This window comes from Lithobates pipiens, unplaced genomic scaffold (genome assembly GCF_037356315.1).
Source record: "Lithobates pipiens isolate NorthernLeopardFrog02 unplaced genomic scaffold, aLitPip1_a1.2 Scaffold_1, whole genome shotgun sequence".
NCBI classification, from domain to species: domain Eukaryota; kingdom Metazoa; phylum Chordata; class Amphibia; order Anura; family Ranidae; genus Lithobates; species Lithobates pipiens.
The window spans coordinates 155,295,245-155,318,384 of NW_027507685.1; the positions used below are offsets into that span (position 1 = coordinate 155,295,245).

Below are 23,140 nucleotides of genomic sequence, written 5' to 3' on the forward strand. Positions count from 1 at the left end.
ATCTAGCGGATGTGCACCAATCGTTGAAAGCCGCTCTGGAGATTAGTAATATTTTCAGAATCAATTGGGACAAATCAGTGCTGTTCTCCCTGACTCAGACAGCCCCCCTCTGCTGATCTGCCTGCCCCCCATCAATGGGTGGATAAGTTCAAATACCTTGGGATCCTTATTCAGAAAGATCTGTCCAAATACATGGAAGACAATGAATGCCCGGTCCTCCAGATGTGCAATTTGCAAAAATCTGCCGCTTACGCCAGTGGGCAGAGTAAATGTCTTTCCTCCCTAACTTTCTATGTGTTTAGACATACCCCTATTTGTATTCTTAATTCCTTTTTTTTAGCAAACTGGACCAGGCCATCAGTTCTTTTGTCTGGAAGGGGTCTGTTCCTAGAGTGGCCAGAGCTACACTCCAACTCCCATTATTGGGGGGAGGATTGGCGTAGCCTAACTTTAAAAAGTATTATTAGGCAGCTGTCTTGGCATCGATGAGGGGGTGATTTGCACAGGACCAACCTAACACTGCAGTCAACTTGCAATCTTGGGTCCATACTCTGAACTTAATAACCCAGTATATAAGGGACCCGGATCCAACATCCACCCTACCACTCTCACGAAGACCACAGTGTTGGTGTGGAAACGGGCCTCCCTGTCCATGATGGGGGCCTGGGGAATTTTCTCCTTATACTCTGCAGTAGGGCAACCCATCTTTGCCCCACCTGCGGACTGCCCCCGACCCACAGTTGTGGGCAAGACGCTGCATGACATTATGCCTGATGGTCATCTTCTCACTTTTGCTGAGATGAAAACTCGAGTTTCGCTACCCCCCTGGATGCTTCGGCATTCTATTTTATCGGTTTCCTGGCCCTATTGTCCTTGAGCGCCATGTGGTGGAACTACTCCTCTCTACCGCCAATATAGACAGGACACTCTCCTCTATTTACTTCCGACTTACCTGCTCAGGGGACGGTGGGGCGGCTATCGGTTATTTACTCCACATCTGTTGCCCTATGCCCGAGATGTCGAGGGGAGGTGGGAAATTTCACACACGGTATGGTCATGCCCATCAAGTCAGGGCTTCTGGTAGGCAGTGGATTCTGACGTTCAGAGGATGAAGTGGGGTACCCCTCACATGGGACCCCCTGATCTTCCTGTTAGGTAAAACTGATCATTTACCTGCCAAAACACATAAAAAACTGTTCATATTTTATGCGGCATACTATGCTCGAAAAACAATACTGCTTGGATGGAAGACACCTGACACATATAAATGAAATCTTGCCATTATACTAAATGATTTGCATGGGCCGCAACTGCCTGAAAAAGTTCCAATAGATTTGGTCAGCCTGGGTTGAGGCCAGAAACCTTCCGCTCTAATCCCTTTCCATGACCCCCTGCCTCCAGTTTCCCCCTCCCCATCTGAGCACTGTGCCTCACCCCCTGTTTCACCATTAACAAAGCCCTTTCCCCCTACCTCTGGCATTGAATTATATTTGATTGTATAATGTACAGGTCGTGAACGTGTCTTTCTTGCTTCTATACCCCTGGATGATGTCATGAATACCTACTTTATATAACATCTGCTAAAACTCACATGTACACTGATGTTTTTTTATATCACTAAACATTCCTTGTGTTTAAAAAAAAAAAAAAAATATGTACAGTCACTGTATAATGGCACTGACTGGGAAGGGGTTAACATCAGGGATGATCAAAGGGTTAATTTCTTGCCTAACCAATGCTTATATGTAGTGACAGGTGCTTTTACTAGGGGGAGATATGGATTCATGCCTTCCATCTTGCGAGAAAGGCGATCTGCCTTGCTTACATAGACAGACCACCGTTCTGCCTCTGTTGGATGATCAGTGGGTCCCAGCGGACATCGAGTCTGCAGTACCTGCCGCTGGACTATCACTGTGTGTGATCATAGCGGAGGCGAGCCGGCGGCAGCTTGCATGAGCACCCACTACTTGGATGAGTGGGATTATATATATATATATATATACATATATTATATATATACACACACACACACACACACACACACACACACACGTTATCCAGCACAGAGATGCCACCCTGTAGCAGTAAAACTGCTAAAGGGTGGTCCTTAAGCGGATAATATGTCCTTAATGCACACCCACTTATGCTCCAAGTTCTTTGCTTCAAGAATTTTATCTTATTTATTATCATGTATTATGGAACACAAATTAGTAAACGTTGGCTTTTTTGGCATTTAGGCTCGGTTCACACAGGGGGCGACACGACCTGCCGCGACCTCAGCGGCGACTTGCAAACGACTTCTGTATAGAAGTCAATGCAAGTCACCCGAGGTCGCCCAAAAGTAGTACAGGAACCTTTTTTCTAAGTCGGAGCGACTCGAGTCGCTCCTCTTAGAACGGTTCCGTAGTACAGAACGGGGGCGACTTGTCAGGTCGCGGCGCGTCGCCCCCTGTGTAAACCGAGCCTTAGTGTTCTTGTCCTAGCCTTGTGTCTGCTTCCTATGGTTTATGGCAAACACAATTACTCTGTGATCACTGTTTCCCAAGTTATCCCTTACTTCCATATCTGCAACAAGCTCTGTGTTGTTTGCAATTACTAGGCCCAGCTGCAAAATTATTTCTAGTTGGGGCTTCCACCCACTTCCATATATGCATTTAATCTTCGAATTTACCTACATGCCTTGAGTTTAGCATTAAAGGAAACATGTCACAGGAATTCCATTTGAAAATGCTAGTAGCCTGGCTCCTTTTGGAATTATTACTTTCTCGGTTACAGATTTTAAATATTGGCTGGTAAAATCACTTTCTTTACACACCAGTTCTGGATCAATATCAAAGTTACTGAATAAGCAAAATAGGCAGGCAGCCAGGATTGACATCAGAATCAGAGGGGATCAGCAATGGTAGCCCACATATTTCACTCGGCATAGGTTTCACTTTACACAACTCAATATCCCTTTAAAATCTCTTAAAGTGTAGTGTAGCATCCTCTACCTTAGGTAGGTAGGTGCTAGAGTAGTGGATTTGTTTTGTACTGTCAGCGCAGGTAAATTTAGGCAGTGAGCTAGGCCTGTTTGTTTTGATCTGGGGCCAGGGGGGTGCTTTAGTGTAGCAGCAGGTGACTGACGTGCTTCAGCTGGAGCGACAGGGGGGTGTGACAACCCTGACCAATCCTCAACTAGGATTGTCGGGGGGCAGGCCTCCTATATATACCCAATGGTCATCCTGCTGTGGGAGGAGTTGTCATGTGGAAGAACTGAAAGATGGAGCGTTAGACTGTTGTGGTCTGAGGGAACCCCCTTTCAGCAGGAGGGGGTGTAAACTCAGGCCTGGCGCTCAGGAGCCTCTCTCTACAGTCATTGAGAGGTGTCCTAAACAGGAGCAGGAAAGGACAGTTGGGAGCACTGCTAGGCAAGTCTTGCAGGAGGAATGCATGCCAGGGGTCGAGTGAGAAGCACAGTGTGAAGCTCTGGGAGAGATATGCTAGGATTTGGATGTGGAGCCAGAGGATGAGATGTGTGGATGCTGAAACACACAGAAACCCCCATGGGGACGCCACTACGGTATGTAAAGCGATCACCTTGCAAAATAACCTACTTTAAAATAAAAGGCAACACATATAAAACATTATAAATACAGTTTTTCTCAGCTGCATAAGAGCTGTGGAAAGGAGAAGCAGCAGCAGCACACTGAGCTCCCTGGTGGATGGCTATGCTGGGGGGGGGGGCGTGTCTGCACAAGTCTGATCATTGGAGAGCAGGCAGACTTCCCAGCATAGCTAGAGAACTGACTGTTCCCCTGCCTAGTGTGGTCAGTTTTTAACTACCCTCACCCGCTGTACTGTCAATTGTTGGGTGGGGGGCTCTCTCGTTCTGGAACGACGTTGTCCCACTCTCGCCACACAACGCCAATCTCAGTAAAGAGCCGACGTCGAGGCTATTTACCCCTGTGATCAGCTGCGTTCAATACCAGCTGATCACATGTAAACAAGGAAATGCAGGTTATCTGCACTTCCTTTCCTCACACGGACCACAACGCCCAGCAGTGATGCCAGTGTTGCCTTTCAGTGTCTGCTCATCAGTGCACATCAGTGACGGAGAAAAATTACTTATTTACAAAATGTTTTTGTTTAGTTTTTTACCCAAAAAAAAAAAAAGTATAAGAAAATGTGATTAAATACCACCAAACGAAAGCTCAAACTGTCAAAAAAGAAATTATAAAAATTTTGTTTGGGTACAGCGTTGCATGACCAACCAATTGTCAAAAAGTGTGACAGTGCTAAAAGCTAAAAATTGGCCTGGACGGGAAGGGGGTGCCCAGTAGGAAAGTAGTTAATAAAGCAAAAGGGGAGTAGCAGGAACACCGGGGATTGCACACAAAGGAAGAAATAGAACAGGATACTTTATCATACAAGTACATGGTACAGCAGGCACATATCCGGAATATGCAATGTTGAGGTAACAAACGCTTTAAAGGAAAAAACGCAAGACGTGACAGATTTAAGTGAGTGCTTTACTTATCTCTAGTGTTTACAAGACAAGTAAATTCCATTAAAAAAACTTGCAGTCTTCAATCTCGGACAAATACAATTTGAACAATATGAATGAATTAGAATGTATAAATTTGTGCGGTCAGGTTCAGCAAAAACACTTCCTTTAATAATTCAAATTAATTTAAAAGATTAACGGAAAACAGAATTACACAAATTAACCAACTGAACTTTAACTTTGTAAAAGGAGATCAGCTAATGTGCAGTACGTCATTTACCCCTCTGTTGGATGGTTAGTGGCTGCTCCTTCCATGAGGTCATACAGTGCAGTACCATAAAGCAGAACAGAAGCTGCTGACTTTTACTGTTTGGCCATCAACATGCTAAGACACAATCTCTTTGTAACTCTTCTTTTAAATCATATAAAACAGTAACGTCTTGTACATGAGCAATGAGTAAAGCAAGCTTTCAGCAAGTTTAAGGCAGCTTTGTTGACATACTAAAGGAAACTTTACCTCCAGTAATGGGAGGTTAAACACAAATCCTAAAAGGAGAGCTGGGAAATCTAACTCCCACATAACAGGAAACTAACTCTTATAAATAATAACACCAGAGATTATCGATCCAGGTGGATTGGATTGTCAGGAAGGATTTTTTTCGTCCCACTGGAACAAGTTGGATCGTGCTTTATTGGGGGGGGTTTTCTTTTTTTTTGCCTTCCTCTGGTTCAACTGTACGTATACGATTGTATATGGAGGTTTTCTACTTATTTATTTGGTTTGGTTGAACTAAATGGACTTTTATCTTTTTTCAACCCAACGTAACTGCCACTTTAAACAATAAATGCTTCAATAAGATTTCTTTAAGCTTCAAGTAGTCCTGAAGCCTGCTAGCAGCTTGTTGAAAAACCCGACTCCTGGCACAGGAAAACCAAAAACTGCCCTTACCGTTATAGCTAATTTTTGCTCACTTTTGCCATTTCTGGCTCTAGCTAGGTCATGCCAGCAGTGCGAATGGTCCCATGAAGGCTTCCAAACACAGTCCCTCTCCTGCCTCCTCCACATACAAAAGAAGAAAAGAATGCAGGCGCCTCGGAGTGCAGACTGTTAAAATATATTTGTAAATCACAATAGTACAAATCCCATTTTAGGAATGCAATGGCTGGAACATCTTTATGGTTGTCCGCCTGGTGATGCATCCATAGCACTGGTTCACAAAGGGAGCCGTCCTGGCCATTCTAACAGCTATCGTGGCCGGCCAGATGGTGGATAAGAGCAGAAAAAGAGGGCTGGAACGCTCCTTGGACCACAGCACTGGTCGGGATGACGTTACGGGCGTGCACGTGACATGTTTTTGAGCGGGCGCACCCTGGTAATGCAAGGAATACACGCTCCTTTTTCAAGCTCTGAGAATTATGAGCCCCCCAGTTGAGCTTTAAAAGGCTTCAATAAAGCTGCTTAAAGCTGACTGGATGCCCTGCCAATGCTTTCTGTACATACGACTCTTCTAAAAATAATTAGGTCCCTATGTACTAGGCGTAAGCCTTTATTGACAAGTGCATACCGATCCATTGCAACTTGGATCAGGGAGAATCCAAACTCATCAAGGCACATGAAAAAGACTAAGGCTTGGTTCACACTGCCATGACTTACAGTGAGGCGACTTTGAGGCAACTTCAGGGAATGCCTGTGTAATCTTCCTGTAATAAGATGGAGGATCCGACTTGGAGGTAACATCCATTAAAGTCTATGGGTACAAGTTGGATAGAAGTCGCCTTGAAGTAGTACAGGAATTTTTTCTAATGTCGGAGGGACTTCAGTAATGCTAATTAAAGACAGCTTTCACTGAATAAAATCGGATTTCAAATCACACGACTTGGGGTCTCACAAGTTGGATCCCAAGTCACGGTAATGTAAACCGAGCCAAACGGTGCAGGGAGATGTCAGCAACTGGTAACTCATTATTAGAGACAAAGTATCCACTTACATAAAAAAGAAAAACAGCAGCCAGAAGTATGGAGACACAGGCACAGGCAGGGGGGGGTAGCAGCGCTGGATATAAGCTAAAGATGACCAGCTGAGCAGGATGCACAGCTCCACAGCGATCCTGCTCTGTACAAGGACCCGGTGCACTGACCAATTTACGTCATTGTAATTATTTTGGATGGTACCTCTTTTTTTTTTTTTTTTTTTTTTTTTTTTTTTTTACCATTACTACAACAATAAGAGGATGCGTTTTTAACACATGTGATTGACCAGATTTCTTTAACCACTTGGGTACCGCGCTATTGCAAAATGACGGCAACAGCGCGGACCCACATTTCCGGGACTACGTCTATTGACGTCGTCCCGGATACGAGCGGCCTGCGCGCCCCCTGAGGGGCGCGCGCGGCGCGCTCTGTGATCGGCGAGTCCGTGAGACTCGCCTGATCACCGATCCGTGTAAGGGGTCGATCCCGACCCCTTATCACGTGATCAGCTGTCAGCCAATGACAGCTGATCATGTGATAAAACGGAGCCGGTAATCGGCTAGTATTCCTCCTCTCGCTGACAGCGCGAGGAGAAAAAAAAAAAGCCGATCGCCGGCGGCCGTGTTCGGGACATCAGTCCCGATCACGGCCAGCAAATTAAGCGGACACCTGCCCCCTGCCAGTGCCCACCTGCCACCCGCAGTGCCATCCTGAAATAAAGTAAGTGCCCCCTGTCAGTGCCACCCAGCAGTGCCCATAGTGCCCACAGTGCCACCCAGCAGTGCCCACAGTGCCACCCAGCAGTGCCACCCACAGTGCCACCCAAAATCTGCCTCAAAGGTGCTGCACCCCAGTGCCGCCCATCAGTGCCCAGCAGTGCCACCCATCAGTGCCCAGCAGTGCCGCCCATCAGTGCCCAGCAGTGCCACCTATCAGAGCCACCTATCAGTGCCACCTATCAGTGCCCATCAGTCCCATCTATCTGTGGCACCTATCAGTGCCCATCCGTGCCACCCATCCGTGCCATCTTATCTGTGCCCATCTTTGCCCATCAGTGCCGCCTTATCTGTGCCCATCGGTGCCGCCTTATCTGTGCCTATTAGTGCCGCCTTAACTATGCCTATCAGTGCCCACCAGTGCAGCCTATCAGTGCCCACCAATGCAGCCCATCAGTGCCCACCAATGCAGCCCATCAGTGCCCACCAATGCAGCCCATCAGTGCCCACCAATGCAGCCCATCAGTGCCCACCAATGCAGCCCATCAGTGCCCACCAATGCAGCCCATCAGTGCCCACCAATGCAGCCCATCAGTGCCCACCAATGCAGCCTATCAGTGCCCACCAATGCAGCCTATCAGTGCCCACCAATGCAGCCTATCAGTGCCGCCTAATCAGCGCACTTCAATGAAGGAGAAAAATGACCCGTTTGCAAAATTTTATAACAAACTATTAAAACATGATTTTTTTTTTTTTTTTTTTTTGCATCTTTTTTTGTTTGTTTAGCAAAAAATAAAACTCCGAGCTGTAACTAAATACCACCAAAAGAAAGCTCTATTTGTGGGAAAAAAATGATAAAAATTTCATTTGGGTACAGTGTTGTATGACCGCGCAATTGTCATTCAAAGTGCATCAGCGCTGAAAGCTGAAAATTGGTCTGGGACTGAGGGGGGTTTAAGTGCCCAGTAAGCAAGTGGTTAATCTTCCTTGATCTAGATCCAAAAGGGGATACTATCGTCACCAAAAAACTTTTTTTAAACCAACTGGACGTAAGTGTTAACAAAATCTCTCTAGGAGCCAGTTCTGCTGGACAAGGGAAAAAGAGAAAGGATTTTCTGAATAATTGCAAAATAAGGACTTTCAAGTCCATTTACAGCCACACAGTAACAGAGATAAAAATTACACCACAAATGGTATTAGAACCTTTACATTTATCACACAATTCCACAATACATTTAGGGAAATAGAACACATTTTTAAAATGTGTTTTAAAGCAGGATCACAAGTTATGCCCCCCATTAACAGAAAAACCTAGGCTTGTTTATCATAGGGCGCCAAATGTTAAGGGCAAAATAGCCCCCGGCAAATTAACAAGCACAAAGCGGAGATCAGGCCCAGTTTTCTAGGGAATCTATCAGTGTAGACAAAGTAAATGCCTGACATGCCCCTTTATTATACATTGGCAAAAAACCTTTATCCATGAAACCAAAAGTTTATACTATTTCAGAATGTTATAATTGATCCACAGATTTTGTTATGTTTTGTTTAACCACTTAAGCCCTGGAAGATTTGGCTGCTCAATGACCAGGCCATATTTTGCGATTCACACTGCATCTGACAATTGCACTATCATGCGACTCTGTACTCAAACAAAATTGACCTTCTTTTTCCCACAAATAGAGCTTTCTTTTGGTGGCATTTGATCGCCTCTGCAGTTTATTTTTTGCGCTCCAAAAAAAGAGCAACCATAATATCTTACTTTTTGCTATAATAAATATGCCACTTTTTTTTTTTGATAAAAACATTTTTTCCTCAGTTTAGGCCAATATGTATTTCTCTTTTTTTTTTTTTTACCAAATCGCAATAATCGTATATTGATTGGTTTGCGCAAAAGTTATAGCGTCTATAAAATAGGTGATAGATTTTATGGCATTTTTATTATTTGTTTTTTTTTTTAATCGGGACTGCGACGTTATGGCGGACACATTGGTCGCTTCTGACACATTTTTGAAACCACTGACAATTATACATGCTCTAAAAATGCACTATATATATATATATATATATATATATATATATATATATATATATATATATGCGAGTCTGAACACATGATCCGTCTCCTCTCCCCTGAAAGAACCGGTATCTGTGTGTTTACACACACAGATCCCACTCTGTCATGAGCAAATCGCAGGAGCCTGGCGGTCATTGTGCCGACTGAGCACTTGCATCAGCTCCAGGCCCACACCCCTAGTGGCCAAAAGGCAAAGCAACATAGGATAACGTCGGTTTGCCCAGCCATGCCATTCTGCTGCAGTAAGACTGCGGTGGCTGATCGGCAAGCAGTTAAGATCCATGCAATCTACTGTATGTAGGATGTACTATCCGGACCCTTAGAACCCCATGAACTCCAATTATTTATTGAAGGAGGGAAGCATTCCTACACATTTTCCAACTAAACATCAGAAATCCACAAAAGGCCTTAAGCCCCATACACACTATCAGATTTTCTGCTGATTTTTGTCTTCAGATTTACCAAAACCATATATTATGAGGTCAAACCTTAGGAGTTTCTATTTGTATGCAATCAGGCAGGCCCTTGCACTACATGGTTTTGGTAAATCTGAGGATAAAAAACAGCAGAAAATCTTAGTGTGTGTATGGGGCTTAAATGTCTGGATTTTAGAAACAATTCTTAATAGTCTCCCTTTTCCTGGCAGGTTTCATTAAATATTGAAAGGAAGACTTTTTGGATCTTTACAATAAATATGCTGGCTCCTTTAGGACTTATTGGTGAGATAGAGGTTAACAACATAATTTAAAACACTCAGATTGTTCTACGTGAGGTCTTGGTTTGGAATTTGGCGTTTGAGTTTGATAGGAGCCCATGTCAGTAAACATTTTTTTTTATATATGTTTTATATAACATAAATTAGTCACGAGATTTATTATTACCTACAAAATACTTTTAATGCTCTGACAACATACACAATAATTATGTAAACCATTTGGCATAAACACTGGTTTTATTATATTTTCAGTAATATTTGTATTGTTTTATTTTTAATTTACTGAGCATTCTCTTTTCTAATAAGCGTGGTTTCAGGGTTTTTTGTTTTTTATTGTGGTTTGTCAATAGCTAACTTTCTACATTAGGTACAAAATCTGCATATGCGTCTACATCTGGTGCTATAAAAGTAGTGCTCCCGGCAATTGAGAGGCTTGGCAAACGGGCAGATACCCAGAAACCCGTTGACCTTCGGTGGCCCCACCCACCCATTGTCTCGTTCACATTAAAAGTTACTGACATCTCCCTACGCCCTTGGTCTTTTTCAGGGCAGTGTAGGTAGCCTGTTAAAATCAATGATTGGCAGCTGGCTGCAGGGACCTCCATCCACATCCATGCGAGTCTGATGCATGGTTCAGAGCACAGACTATGGATTGGTACGTCAGTGTGAATGAGGCCTAAATATTTTAGTGAACATAGTAAGGACAGTCACATTTTTTAAAATCCCTTTGCAGTTACACAAAGCCAGTTTAGATGCAAACGGTGCTCTATATAAAAAAAAAAAAAAAGTAATCTCTGAAGAAACTGTTAATTGGCAACAGTCTGATCTTTGTCACCTGCTCAAAACAAATTACCACTTGACAGCAATGTATGAACAGACATAAGACAGTTAAAGTGGAACTCCAGGCAAACACACAGTTGAATACAAATATGTAACCTGTATTTCCTGCCTATGAATCTGTCATCCTGTTTTCATACACCAAAACCACTCCACAATTTCCAGGTGTGCAGTTCCCCATGTGGACTCTCCACCTTAGACCAGCAGACAGTTGAGAGGAGTAGAGCTGAACCAGGGGCTGACTAAGCAGGGTGACAGTTGTGTGTGGACCACAAAACTTGACGGGTGCAACCATTATATTATGTATATTTCAGCAATGTATTTAGACCTGCACCAGTTTTCTGTTTTTTTTTGTATTTGATATTAAAATGTGTCAAACTCAAGTCAAGCTATGGCCAGCCTGATGATGGCTCTGCCTACCTCATCCTGCTTCTGGAGAACATGGCTGGAAGAACGCAAACAGTGCACCATCCCTGCACAAACTGGTAACACAAAGTCGCTTCAGAAAAAGATACCCAAACATGCTTAGGTACCCAATCATGCTTACAGCATACCAGTACAGAGTACCTTGGTATTTTTTTTTTTTAAACCATAGCTATCCCTTAAAACTGTCATATTATGTAGAATATACATATAATCAGATGACGTGTCAGTATACCAACAGGAGTATTGGTTGAGGATTGGCACAAAGCCTTCTCCCAAGCAGCACTATATATACACAGTATCCCAACAGCAGAAATCAGGAATTAATTGAATTCATCCTCACATACTTCTATGCTATAGGCCACACTATAGCCTCGACCACACTGTACGTTATTGCCAGTAGCTGGACCGGCAGGAATTCATGATCGGTAATGGGGAAGTAGGAATAACCGTAAGCATAATACATAGCATACAGTACTTAAAAACATACAATACTCTCCCTTTGTCATTAATGCATATCAACCTACTGTCACTGTTTTCATGATCTACCTGTACCACCCCTTTCAGCTGCCATTGGGCATTTCCTGGGAAATCACTTCAAGAGACGTTACATAGAAAGCAAAGTTTTAGCACTCGCTGTAGAGGACAGCACAGAGAACATAGTATAGCTGACATACTATGAACATGATAAAGTCATGATAACTATTGGCTAAAATTGTTCTCGTTTTGGTCCATTAATATGTTCAAGTTCCCGGCTTTAGGGAAAGCTGAACTTCCCTAAAAGTGATAAGAGGATATACAGATGCGCTACATATTAAGGTCCCCTTTTTGTTCTCAAGATGGAGTCAGTATGGCATGCCCAGTCCTGTGCTTGGGTAACATGTAAGCTCTAACTGAAAGAAAACCACGTGCATGGTTGCCAATTTGTGACTGCTCATATGAACAGAATGCAGAACCGATCTCATCCAAGATAAACGATGGAGTGTTCAAGAGATGACATGATAAAACAAGTTCTGTGCGAATTACTAAAATTTCACTCTCCTGATGGACTAAAAAATAAATTAGAAAAAAAAACAATGTCCCTTTTTAACAGAAGGGTGTACACCCAGTTTCCCTGAAATTCCACGTTTGATATCCCAGTTTGCATTTGAGCTGTAATACTTTGGTATGTGAGTAGAAGCTCCGTTGATGAAGTCAGGTCAGTCAGCCATCTGAGGATGACCTTACAACTCATGTCACATAACCAGAACCGCAGGGGAGATGCACTACAGCTTCAACTTTCCAGACTGGATCCTCTGATACACCTCATGGTCCAATGGGATGTACTTTCCTTGCTGTGAATCCAAAACGTACAAGGCATCTTTTACCACGTGGGGGTCAAAGCCTTCTTTCCTCATGTCTGTCTTTTGGAATTTATAAGTCCCTGTTTGAAAAAAAATAAAAAGGAATAAAAAAAAAAGAAAAAAAAAAAAAAAAAAAGTTGGGTTGGTGTTGAAATTATCCATGTTCAGCAAAGCAACAGAAAATAAACTGGAAGATTTCTCTCTCCCCCTCCCCCCTTCGTGACCAGAGCATTTTTTTGCTATTGAGCACAGCGCTACTTTAACTGGCAATTGTGCCAGTTGGTCATGCAACACTGTACCCGTATGAAATTTATATATAATTTTTTTGCACACAAATAGAGCTTTCTTTTGGTGATATTTAACCACTTGCCGCCCGCCCTATTACAAATTGACGGCGGCAAAGTGGTTTCATTATCCTAACCGGACGTCATATGACGTGATTAGGATAATGAGCCGCTGCGCGCCCCCGGGGGCGCGCATCGCGGCGATCGTTGTTGCGGGGTGTCAGTCTGACACCCGACAACTACGATCTCGGTAAAGAGTCTCCGACGGAGACTCTTTACCATGTGATCAGCCGTGTCCAATCACGGCTGATCACAGTGTAAAGGGGAAGAGCCGGTGATCGGCTTTCCCTCACTCGTGTCTGTCAGACGCGAGTAGAGGAGAGCCGATCGGCTGCTCCTCTGACAGGGGGGGTCTGTGCTGATCGATTATCACAGCCCCCCCGAGGATGCCCACACTGGACCACCAGGGAACACCACTAGACCACCAGGGAAAAGGTAATAAAAATCCATAATCCTCCCTAGACCACCAGGGTGCCAGTCAGCACAATGGGTGCCAATCAGTGCCCATAATGGATGCCAATCAGTGGCCACAATGGGCATCACTGATTGGCATGCATTATTGTTTGGCACTGATTGGCATCCATTACTATAACACCGATGCCGCCTATGAGTGCCCACCTGTGCCGCCTATGAGTGCCCACCTGTGCCGCCTGAGTGCCCACCTGTGCCGCCTGAGTGCCCACCTGTGCCGCCTGAGTGCCCACCTGTGCCGCCTGAGTGCCCACCTGTGCCGCCTGAGTGCCCACCTGTGCCGCCTGAGTGCCCACCTGTGCCGCCTGAGTGCCCACCTGTGCCGCCTGAGTGCCCACCTGTGCCGCCTGAGTGCCCACCTGTGCCGCCTGAGTGCCCACCTGTGCCGCCTGAGTGCCCACCTGTGCCGCCTGAGTGCCCACCTGTGCCGCCTGAGTGCCCACCTGTGCCGCCTGAGTGCCCACCTGTGCCGCCTGAGTGCCCACCTGTGCCGCCTATGAGTGCCCACCTGTGCCGCCTATGAGTGCCCACCTGTGCCGCCTATGAGTGCCCACCTGTGCCGCCTATCTATGCCCACCTGTGCCGCCTATCTATGCCCACCTGTGCCGCCTATCCATGCCCATCCGTGCCGCCCATCCGTGCCAGCTATCAGTGCCAATTTGTGCCACCTATCAGTGTCCGTCCGTGTCGCCCATCCGTGTCGCCCATCCGTGTCGCCCATCCGTGCCGCCTATCAGTGCCGCCTATCAGTGCCACTTCATTGGTGCCACATTGGTGCCCATCAGTGCCACCTTATCAGTGCCCATCAGTGTAGCCCCATCAGTGCCCATCAGTGAAGGAGAAAACGTACTTATTTACAAAGTTTTGAAACTGAAACAAAAAAAAACATTTTTTTTTTCAAAATTTTCGGTATTTTTTTATTTGTAGCGCAAAAAATAAAAATCGTAGAGGTGATCAAATACCACCAAAAGAAAGCTCTATTTGTGGGAAAAAAATGATAAAAATTTCATTTGGGTACAGTGTAGCATGACCGCGCAATTGTCATTCAAAGTGCGACAGCGCTGAAAGCTCAAAATTGGTCTGGGCAGGAAGGTGTTTAAGTGCCCTGTATTGAAGTGGTTAATCACCACTGGATTTATTTGTTATTTTAGAAACAAAAAAACACCCGATATGCGCATTTTAGGCATGAAAATTACATGAAAAAACCCAAAACGTATCAAAACGGGAGCAGTCGGAATCTGGAGCAGTTGTGCAAGGCAACCAGTTTTCAGCTTATTCAGTTAAGCTTTCAAAATGAAAAGTTAGAAGCTGATTAGTTGCCTTGCACTTCTGCTTCAGATTCTGGCTGCTCCAGTTTTGATACATTTCCCTCTAAATATTTTTGAAAGCAAAGGCCCTGGAGAAAAAAAATAATTGTCTGTAGTTTTTTTCAAACAAAATTAGTGCAACTATTCATTAAACTCATTTTCCGTAAAATAATAATAAAAAACCAACACCACCACACTGACATTTTTTTTGTCTCCCTACGCAGACATTACCCAATGTTTTTTGTAAAATATAAAAGTTAAGGCTGCATGTCAAGCCTTAAAATTGTGCATGCCCGGGAAATAGTGAAAGACTACAGTACCCAAAATTGTCCATAAGCGATGCTTTGAAAGCCTTTACAGGTTATCAATTTGGAGTTAACAATGAACTGCACTTGAATTACTGCTCAGTATGACAGGTGCAGTAATACCTAATATGTATGGTGCAATCATCATGTTCACATGTAGGTGCTTCTGAAATGAGCATTTGTGTTAAAATGTGCATGTATGTGGAAGTAGGGGTTCAAAACATGTTTTTATTGATTTTATTAAACTTTTTTTTTTACTTAAATTCATTGCTCTCATAAAGGGTCTGATAAGTTCCCTATGTAATAGAATAGTGCACGTGACAAGTTCTCCTTGGAGAGAACTCACTTTGGCACTCTATTGAAGTTGATTAAGCACAGATCATGCTTTTACAGCACCTTCTCTCACCACAGCAGTCAGGGGAGGACAGAATTGAAACCAGAATGAAAAAGTTTGTTACTTCTGGTTTATTTTAAGGACAACCAGCAAAAGAGACATTCACTGGCCTCTCTCTGATCTCCCTGCCGACACCCACAATGGATATGCACCCAGAAGGGATGGGGTATTTTTTTTTTTTAATAACAAACATGTTATACTTGCCTGCTCTGTGTAATGGTTTTGCACAGAGCAGCCTTGAGCCTCTTCTTTTTGGGTTCCCCCCCCGCCGGCAATCCTGGATCCTCCCCCATGCCGAGTGCACCCAATAGCAAGTCTCTTGGTATGAGGGCACTCGAGCAGGCTCACTCCTGCGTATGGACATTGTCCATACACACACAAAGATCGCAGCTTGGCCCTGCCTCCCTCTTCACCCTCATTGGCTCACTAGCTGTGATTGACAGGAGTCAATAGCTCCAGCTGCTGTGCAAGCCAATGAAGAGGGAGAGACCCAGGACAGACACTATTCTCATGCACATAGCTGGAGTGAGATAGGGCTCAGTAAGTATAAAAGGGTGGGCGGGGGGAGCTGCACCCAGAAGGTTGTGGCAAGGCACCCCGGTATTATTTGCAGTCCTAACACTATACATTTTGAGTCTCCAAAGTCAGAGTACATCTATAGAAGGATAGATTAAGAGCAGGTATGCATGGAGGGAGCCCACCCCTCCTTTAAAAAAGGTACAGGGACGTACTGGACACCCAGCAATAGCACAATGACAGTGAAGGTAACCAGTGCATCCCCTAAATCTATCATATACTTGCTCCAAGTTTGGAGACACTCCAAATTTATAGAGTTAAGACTACACTGGGGTGCCGTGATGTGGCCTCTGCAGCTTAAGCATATATTTGCAAACGTGTGCAAACAAAACCCCTGGTTTTAACATGAACTGTTAGACAGGACAATTCGGTAATTTTTGTTGACTGCTGTCAGCACAAGTCTGATCTTTGGAGGAGAGCAGGATGAGTTCCTAGCACAACCACAAAGGAAGCAATATAAAGAGAACAAGATACTTTTTCATATAAGTACATGGTACAGCGGGAACATATCAGGAATATGAAATGTTGGGGTAACATTCTTCATTATATGGCCTCTCACCCAGTCAGCGGCTTGCTGTAAAAGTAAAACCAAAGAAAATAGAATTTCTAGGAGTAAATGGTCCGCACTTCTAGATGCTAGCCTAATAATAATCCTGTTCACCATGTATTAACCAGAGGAAATATGCTATCTTTAGGCTGCAGCTGTGGGCTGAAATTTTTTTATGAATGAACCCCCCCCCCCCCCCCAAGACTGCTTGCAATAACCATAACTGGCTGTAAAAGTGATAAAAGTAGGCATTTAGATGTCAGTGACAGCCAAGTCTGAAATTTAGGAACGCACAACCTGCCATCAAATGAGGAATGTAGAATAATGATCCCTCATTCAAAGACTGTGGCTTTAGAAAAGACGTTGGGAAAGTGTCCCCTCTATGGATCTTCTTAACCTTCCACATTTGTGTTTTCTTCAAAGTTGTAAACCTAAAGCTCTTCATATAATCCAAATCAATTACTTCTACTGTGAATGTATCATTACAAAAAGACATTTAAACAGTTTTGTTGTCATGAGGCAGGTTCCACCAAAGTCCTCAGTTCCTACCTGTTTTGTTCACCTCTGGTAAAAGTCTGAGAAAGACCGGATGTGCGTATCCAGGCAGTGACTTTTTAAGGTCTTGGATAAACTTTTGCAAGTCACATTTATGATCAGGGTCAGCAACAGCCGCCATCCCAGCTCTTCCTTCTGTTCCTAGAGTAGGTAAGGAGTCGGGAAGATTATTCAGGGCAGGACAGGGCAGTGTACACATTTAGTTTTATAAAAATATAGCTCAGGTATAGGTAGGTCTAGCTTGAAGAAGGTAGGCTGAGTCTTACCTAGCACCTCTACTCCATAGACGACCACATCAGCTTGCCCAAGGAGTCTGCTGAGTATTCCTTCCACCTCTGTGGTTGATACATTCTCTCCTTTCCACCTGAATGTGTCTCCCGTTCGATCCCGGAAATACATATAACCGTAATCATCCATCACCAGTACATCACCTGTGTCAGAGCAGATAAACCTGGGTTGAAAATTAGGCGTAATAGCTCAGAGAAATATCTGGAGCTTCATTAAAGTATAAGTTCACCTTTTGACAAAAAAAAATACAATTTTTTTTGTCAGTTATCTGCTTCCTCGTACGAGGAAGCCGATTCATTCTGACCGGAAGCACAGTGGTAGTTCATTGAAAACTGCAAGCCGACAGCCGCAATGGCTGCCGGACCTTGTAATTTTCCATGCCCAGAGGACTGAAATGTAGCAGCAGACATGGGGAGAAGATCTGCTATCACAGCAGGAATTGGGAGAAGCGGGGCCAGTACTTTTATTACATGGTACATCCTGAATACACCCAACATGTTATGAAAGGTGAACCTATCCTTAAGAATTTCAAAGTATCACTAAAAGTCAAAAAACTGTATTTTTGTAATCACCGTAAAATCCTTTTCTCTGAAGTTCATTGACGGACACGGCATCTTCATCTTGACTTTAGGGTTATATCGCCCCTTCAGGAGAGGACTAGGCAGAACATGTTAAAAAACAGCAAAACTGCAAAGTACCGCCCCGGGGGAGGTCCTACTAGCTATAACCCATCACACTGCATCCAGCAGCTCAGTTAGTCAAAAAGCAGTACAAAAATAAATAGGAGGTGTGGGTGCTGTGTCAGTCAATGAACTTCAGAGAAAAGGATTTTACGGCGAGTACAAAAATTCTATTTTCTCTTTCAATCATTGACTGACACAGCATCTTCATCTTGACCTTAGGGACGTCCCCAAGCAGTGTAAAAAAAAAACAAAAAAAAAAACAAAAAAAAAAACATGAGGGGTGGGTACAGCTAGAAAATAACTACGCCTCAACGGAGAAGTTGCAACCTTAAACAAGGTTTTTAAACCTAAAAACCTTGCGGCCAAAGCAAGCATCCAAAAGATGTGCTCAAATCAACCTTGTAAAATTTACTGAAAGTGTGAACGGACAGCCAGGTCGCCGCCTTACACACCTGGGAAATGGACACTTGATGTCGGAAAGCCCAGGAGACACCAATTGTGCTGGTCAAATGCACAGTGACAGGAAAGGGGGGGTGCCTGCCCCCTTAAGGCACAAGCCTGAACCACGATCTGTCTGATCCACCGAGAAATGGTGGCCGACGAGACTGCCAGGCCCTTCTTCGGACCAGCCACCGATACAAATAGCGAGTCTGACATCCGAAAAGGAGCCATAGCAGACAGACACACCCTCAGAGCCCGGACCATGTCCAAGGAATGCTAAGCAACCTCTTTGGGGTGTGATGGCCGAGGACATAAGGAGAGGAGGCACTGTGTTGTCTGCTAAAAAGGTAAGTAAAAAGCTTAATTGGTTAATGCAGGGGTTGACAAATTTGTTTGGAATCTGGGAGCCAGCTAAAAAAGTTAGGAGCCAGGTCCGTGACGGCGATCTGGACCTGTCCCTGGCCTGACATGGAGACAAGTGAGGGGAAGATAGCCTCCAGCCCCCCCCATATGAGATCACCTCTCATTGGACACACCGCTTGAGTGCTAAATGGCCGCTGTGATTGGCCATTTAGCATGATCTGTGATTTGCTGTATCCAAGGGACACGGCCAACACAGAACTTCCCCGATGTGCGCCCATGGCGGCGTTCAGAGGGGAAGTAAACAGGAGGATGTCCAGGGACGCCCTCCCGGCAATTGGTGTCCGTGCTGTAGACATCTTTTGTCTATAGCGCGGGCACGAAGTGGTTAACAAAAGAATGTGACTTTTATTTCCGCCATGTTCCCGCTTCTTAACGTCATATCCCCGCTAAGGGTTAGATCAGGTCCGCCTGAAAAACTGACAGGTGAACCTGATCAGACAGCCCTTGTGAAAGGGGTCAAGCAGGGAGGATTACAAATAATATTTTTTTTTTCCCTTAATTAAAATAATTTTTTTTACTTTTTACAAAAAAAAAAAAAATAATAATAATTAAATAATATATATATATATATATATATATATATATATATATATAATATTTAATTATTATTATTTTTTTTTTTTTTTTGTAAAAAGTAAAAAAAAATATTTTAATTAGGGGAAGGAAATGGGCGGGCAGTGAAAAACAGTCAGGGAGCTTCACTCCATTAGGAATTATCATTATTGGAATAGGGTGTAATTTCTACATCCACCACAAGATGGCGCCAGACTACCGAAAGATTTTAGTAGGCCGCAAAGCCGCGGCCTCAATTACTGGCCGGCGCGGCACGATGGAATTGCGCGGCGGAGTTCGGGGTCCAAATGGAGACAGGATACCCCAGCAGCGTTGCCCCAGTCGCCAGGACACGAAATCTAGGCGCAAATGCGACCTGGCGACCGGGGTTTGTCGAGCCCTGGGTTAATGGCAGATCAAGAGGCATTTTTCTGTGCTCCCAGCATTTTTAACCACTTAAGCCCTGGACCATTTTGCTGGCCAAAGACCAGACCACTTTTTGCGATTCAGCACTGCGTCGCTTTAACTGACAATTGCACGGTCCTGCGATGTGGCTCCCAAACAAAATTGATGTCCTTTATTTCCCACAAATAGAGCTTTCTTTTGGTGGTATTTGATCACCCCTGCAGTTTTTATTTTTTGCGTTATAAACAAAAAAAAAAAAAAACACGGGGGGGGGGGGGGGCTGTGTGCGACACGTCACTGATCTCTGCTCCCGATGACAGGGAGCAGGGATCACTGTCACTAGGCAGAACGGGGAGATGCTTGTTTACATTAGCATCTCCCCGTTCGACGATCACGGGCATACCCACGGTGATCGAGTCCACGGGACCCGCGATCCGACTCATGAATGGCCAAACAGCAAATTTAAAGGGACGTACAATTACGGCCATTCTGCCGACGCTCATTGGTGTGCACCGGTCGGCAAGTGGTTAAAGAAACAAAAACGTGATGAAATGTGCATGTATTGCAGGGATATACAAAATATTCCCCCCCCCCCTCTAGATATACACTTTACTTTACATGCACTCCTTGTGGTGGCTTACTGAAACTGAGAACAAAAGACAGAGGTTGCGTTTTCTCAGACTCCACGATGAAACTTACCAGAAAGATATGCCATGTCGCCATGTCTGAAAACATTTTGGGCTATTTTCTTGTTGGTTGCAGACTCATTCACGTAACCGTCGAATCTTCGAAGTGGGTCGGTCTGGATAATTCTTCCAACCAGCTGTCCAGGCTCTCCTATGAACAAGAAAGATGAATATGTAAGCATAATCTCATGTCCAGAAAAACAAAACCAACATAGTTGTCATCACTTTACCAATTAAGGACCGAGCCTCTTTCAGAGATGTGGTGTTTACAGGTTAAAAACATTTTTTTTGCTAGAAAATTACTTAGAATCCCCAAACAGTATACTTTTTTTGATTAAATATTCAATGGACTCCTGCGCTTAAATGGGATTTGTGAGGAATGCTCTTATTTAGTGGATGCCGCAAGCACTTTCATGAGACACCAGCTCATGTATATATACTAAAAGAGAAAATGGTGGTGCTGCACTTCCAAAAAAATGGGACCTTACAGGAAAATGTTATAGAGCTAATTATTCAGATGGAGATATGTCAGATGGTATATATTCAAACTAGTATGGTAAAGTAGTAAGGGAGAACTCTTATCCTAATGTAGAAATTCTTCTATCAATAGTGCCTGCAACAGTGTGTACACAATAATAACTGTCACAATCCCAAGTGCAACTTATATCTCTATGATATAAAATAGTGCCAAGTGCAAAAATACATACAGTGGTCTAACTATAAAATCAGACTTCTATGACAGAAAGTGCTGAGTGCATCATAGCAAAACCAAAGTGACTGAAATATAAACAGTTACTGGCTACGTAAGCACAAACTAGTGACAATAATAAAGTGCAAAAAATGCAAAACTACAGTGCAAAAAATGCAAGCAAGCAAAAATAAAGTGCAAAAAAATGCAAGCAAAGTGTTTAGTGTAACACAAAATATGAATAAAAAAACATAATAATCGAGCTATAGAACAAAGCCCCATAAACAAAGTGCTGAGTGCAAAAAATTGGACTATATCCAGCTGTTAATGACGTGAACACACCCCATTTAGTTTGTGAGTAATTTGAAACTTTTAATAAAGTAGTGATTTTTAAAAAACATACACTATGGTTGCTCTTATACTTATTCTCTGAGCTATATTGGAACATCTTGCTGGAGTATATTGTGACGGAGATCTGAGAGTGACCCCCTGAGGCCCCCCCTTTCCTGGGACTCCTGGTATGTTCAAGAGGAGGCTGCATATACGCTATATTTTATATAGCGGGAAGGTAATTACCCAGTGTGCACACTTATGCGTGGAATCACTTATGTGGAGGAAGAACCTGAGACATTTCTCAGCACAGAATCACTTTAGATGTTTATGTGACATCATCACAGGACTGTGTTCACATCATTAACAGCTGGATATAGTCCAATTTTTTGCACTCAGCACTTTCTGTTTATGGAGCTTTGTTCTATAGCTCGATTATTATATGTTTTTTATTAATATTTTGTGTTACACTAAGCACTTTGCTTGCATTTTTTTGCACTTTATTTTTGCTTGCTTGCTTGCATTTTTTGCACTTTATTATTGTCACTAGTTTGTGCTTACGTAGCCAGTAACTGTTTATATTTCAGTCACTTTGGTTTTGCTATGATGCACTCAGCACTTTGTCATAGAAGTCTGATTTATAGTTAGACCACTGTATGTGTTTTTGCACTTAGCACTATTTTTATATCATAGAGATATAAGTTGCACTTGGGATTGTGACAGTTATTGTGTACACACTGTTGCAGGCACTATTGATAGAAGAATTTCTACATTAGCATAAGAGTTCTCCCTTACTACTTTACCATACTAGTTTGAATATATGCCATACTTTTTTTCATAACACTCTAGAGAATAAAATGGCAGTCGTTGCAATACTTTGTCACACCGTATTTGTGCAGCAGTCTTACAAATGTTACGTGCAGTAAATTGATACCCAACATGTCACGCTTCAAAGTTGCACCTGCTCGTGGACAGTATACTTTTTTTCCTAACACTCTAGAGAATAAAATGGAGCTCGTTGCAATACTTTGTCACACTGTATTTGCGCAGCGGTCTTACAAGCGCATAATGTCACGTGGAGTAAATGGATACCCAACATGTCACACTTCAAAGTTGCGCCCGCTCGTGGAATGGCAACAAACTTTTACCCTTAAAAACAGGATTTTTAAAACAGCTTACCTGAAAAATTATTTTCTTTGATGTACATCAAAGCCATAGGAGTTACTATGTGGGTTTATAGGCCACCAATAGGTGATGGACACTGGCACGCCCTAGGACCAGAAGTGCACTCCCTATATAACCCCTCCCATTACTGGGAGTACCTCAGTTTTGTAGCCAAACAATACAAGTGTATACCAAGAACGGAGGGACCTCTGTGTCCCCTGCTGTACATCAAAGAAAAGGATTTTACAGGTAAGCCGTTTTAAAAATCCTGTTTGCTTTTCATACATCCAGGAACACAGAGCCATAGTAGTTACTATGTGGGATGTCCCATAGCAATGGCAACTGAAGGGAGGGAGACAAAAAAAAAGTAAGGCAACAAAGAGGCTAGAGGACTCATACTGCAGCCTGCAGCACAG

The 23,140-nt window shown here is 43.6% G+C and overlaps 1 protein-coding gene across 2 annotated transcripts in view; it reads right to left on the bottom strand.

Annotated features, from left to right (window-relative positions):
• Window positions 1-4,493: 4,493 nt before the first annotated feature.
• Window positions 4,494-23,140, bottom strand: part of SLC27A4 (solute carrier family 27 member 4) — an 84,396-nt gene continuing 65,749 nt past the window's right edge. For both annotated transcript variants that reach the window (XM_077478735.1, XM_077478736.1), the window contains 4 exons: window positions 20,556-20,693; window positions 17,331-17,495; window positions 17,059-17,205; window positions 4,494-12,645 (listed from right to left, as the gene is read on the bottom strand). In XM_077478735.1, coding sequence (XP_077334861.1) covers window positions 12,488-12,645; window positions 17,059-17,205; window positions 17,331-17,495; window positions 20,556-20,693 — 608 coding nt within the window. In that variant the 3' untranslated portion in view covers window positions 4,494-12,487. The remainder of the gene's footprint in view (window positions 12,646-17,058; window positions 17,206-17,330; window positions 17,496-20,555; window positions 20,694-23,140) is intronic.